Source organism: Vigna radiata, unplaced genomic scaffold (assembly GCF_000741045.1).
Source record: "Vigna radiata var. radiata cultivar VC1973A unplaced genomic scaffold, Vradiata_ver6 scaffold_1949, whole genome shotgun sequence".
NCBI lineage: Eukaryota > Viridiplantae > Streptophyta > Magnoliopsida > Fabales > Fabaceae > Vigna > Vigna radiata.
Genome location: NW_014542257.1, coordinates 1 through 1468, shown reverse-complemented (window position 1 = coordinate 1468; position 1468 = coordinate 1). Strand labels below are relative to the sequence as shown.

Genomic DNA, 1468 nt, shown 5'->3' with positions numbered 1-1468 from the left:
TGAACCCTGCTATGGTCACTGCAGTAGCTTCAATTCTCAAGTCTTTAGGTGAGGATCCAACTAGGAAGGAATTACAAGGGACTCCTGCTAGATATACCAAGTGGCTGATGAACTTCCAGTGTAATACCATTGAGAAGGCGCTGAAGGGTTCGCTTGGGAGTTGGACAAACGGTGGTTTGAACACTAATGGGGTGCTAGGTTTTGATGGAAAGATACACTCAGAGCTGAACTTGCCTTTCTTGTCTCAGTGTGAGCATCATTTGCTTCCATTTCATGGTGTTGTTCACATAGGATACTACATTTCCAAAGGGTTTCATCCCATTGAGAAAAGGCTCTTGCAGTCAATAGTGCACTTTTATGGTATTAAGCTGCAGGTTCAAGAAAGGGTGACCAAGCAGATCGCAGAAACGGTTTCTACACTGATAGGTGAAAATGTGATAGTAGTGGTGGAAGCAAGTCACACCTGTATGATTTCTCGGGGAATTGAAAAGTTCGGTAGTAATACTGCTACCATTGCTGCATTGGGATGCTTTTCAACTGACCTTGCTGCAAGGGCTGTGTTTCTCAACAGTATTCCGAAGGCCATATATCTTTCAGAATATTGATGATTTTCAAAGGGTTATGTTCGCAGAATAGGAATTTCAACAGTTCAGTGTCAAATTCCTGTCAAAAATAAAATGTCTTCTCTTAATAAGCATTGTTGTTTTAATGATCCAATAAAATGTCTTCACTTCAAAGTTATTGTTTAATTAATTTATACAGCAAGTTAATTCTCATTATTTCATAAAGAGTTCATATCCTATATTTTAGTCCTTCGGCATCACTCTTCCGAAAATTAGATCCAGTAGTCATGAATTAAAATTTTTAAATCTAAAAATATTAAAATAAAGCCTTAAAATGCCTATTTTTATCTTCAATAATTTCTTGTTGACTGGGATATATATACCTGTAGAAAATATTATTCTTAATATGAAAGGAATGAATTTATTCTTTTGTACAAAATTACTTGCATTTTATAAGTTTTTTTGTATGTCAATTCAAAAAAGCAGGAGCGCGCGACACTTAAGATCTGCTAAGAAAAAAAAGGATCAAAGAGCACTGAATAAGAAAGAAAAAAAAAACATTAATCCACTTAGCAAAATAGAAAAATAGTCTATTTCTGTAACGTATGTTAAGAGGATACGATTAGCATTGAAGGCATCATATAGACAAAGAAACATCAAGATGTTGAGGAGATGAGGTTTGCACTGAGCGGATTTAACCCTATGAACACCACACAATCACTGATGCACAAAAAATCCCCTTTCTTTTCAGTGAAGACACCATGGATTTGCTAATATTTTCTTCCCGCAGTTTCTGTTATGAGAAAAGAAAAGATAAAATTGTGTATCTTATTTCATATTAAAAAGATAATACAATTAATATATATATATATATATATATATATATATATATATATATATATATA

At 33.9% G+C, this 1468-nt stretch overlaps 1 protein-coding gene across 1 annotated transcript; it reads left to right on the top strand.

The window, feature by feature from the left end:
* Positions 1 to 5: 5 nt before the first annotated feature.
* On the top strand, positions 6 to 624 carry LOC106779525 (GTP cyclohydrolase 1-like; the record flags this gene model as incomplete). Its single annotated transcript, XM_014667643.2, has 1 exon — positions 6 to 624. A coding segment is annotated over one exon (600 nt), but the record flags the coding sequence as incomplete, so codon positions are not given.
* Positions 625 to 1468: the final 844 nt, after the last annotated feature.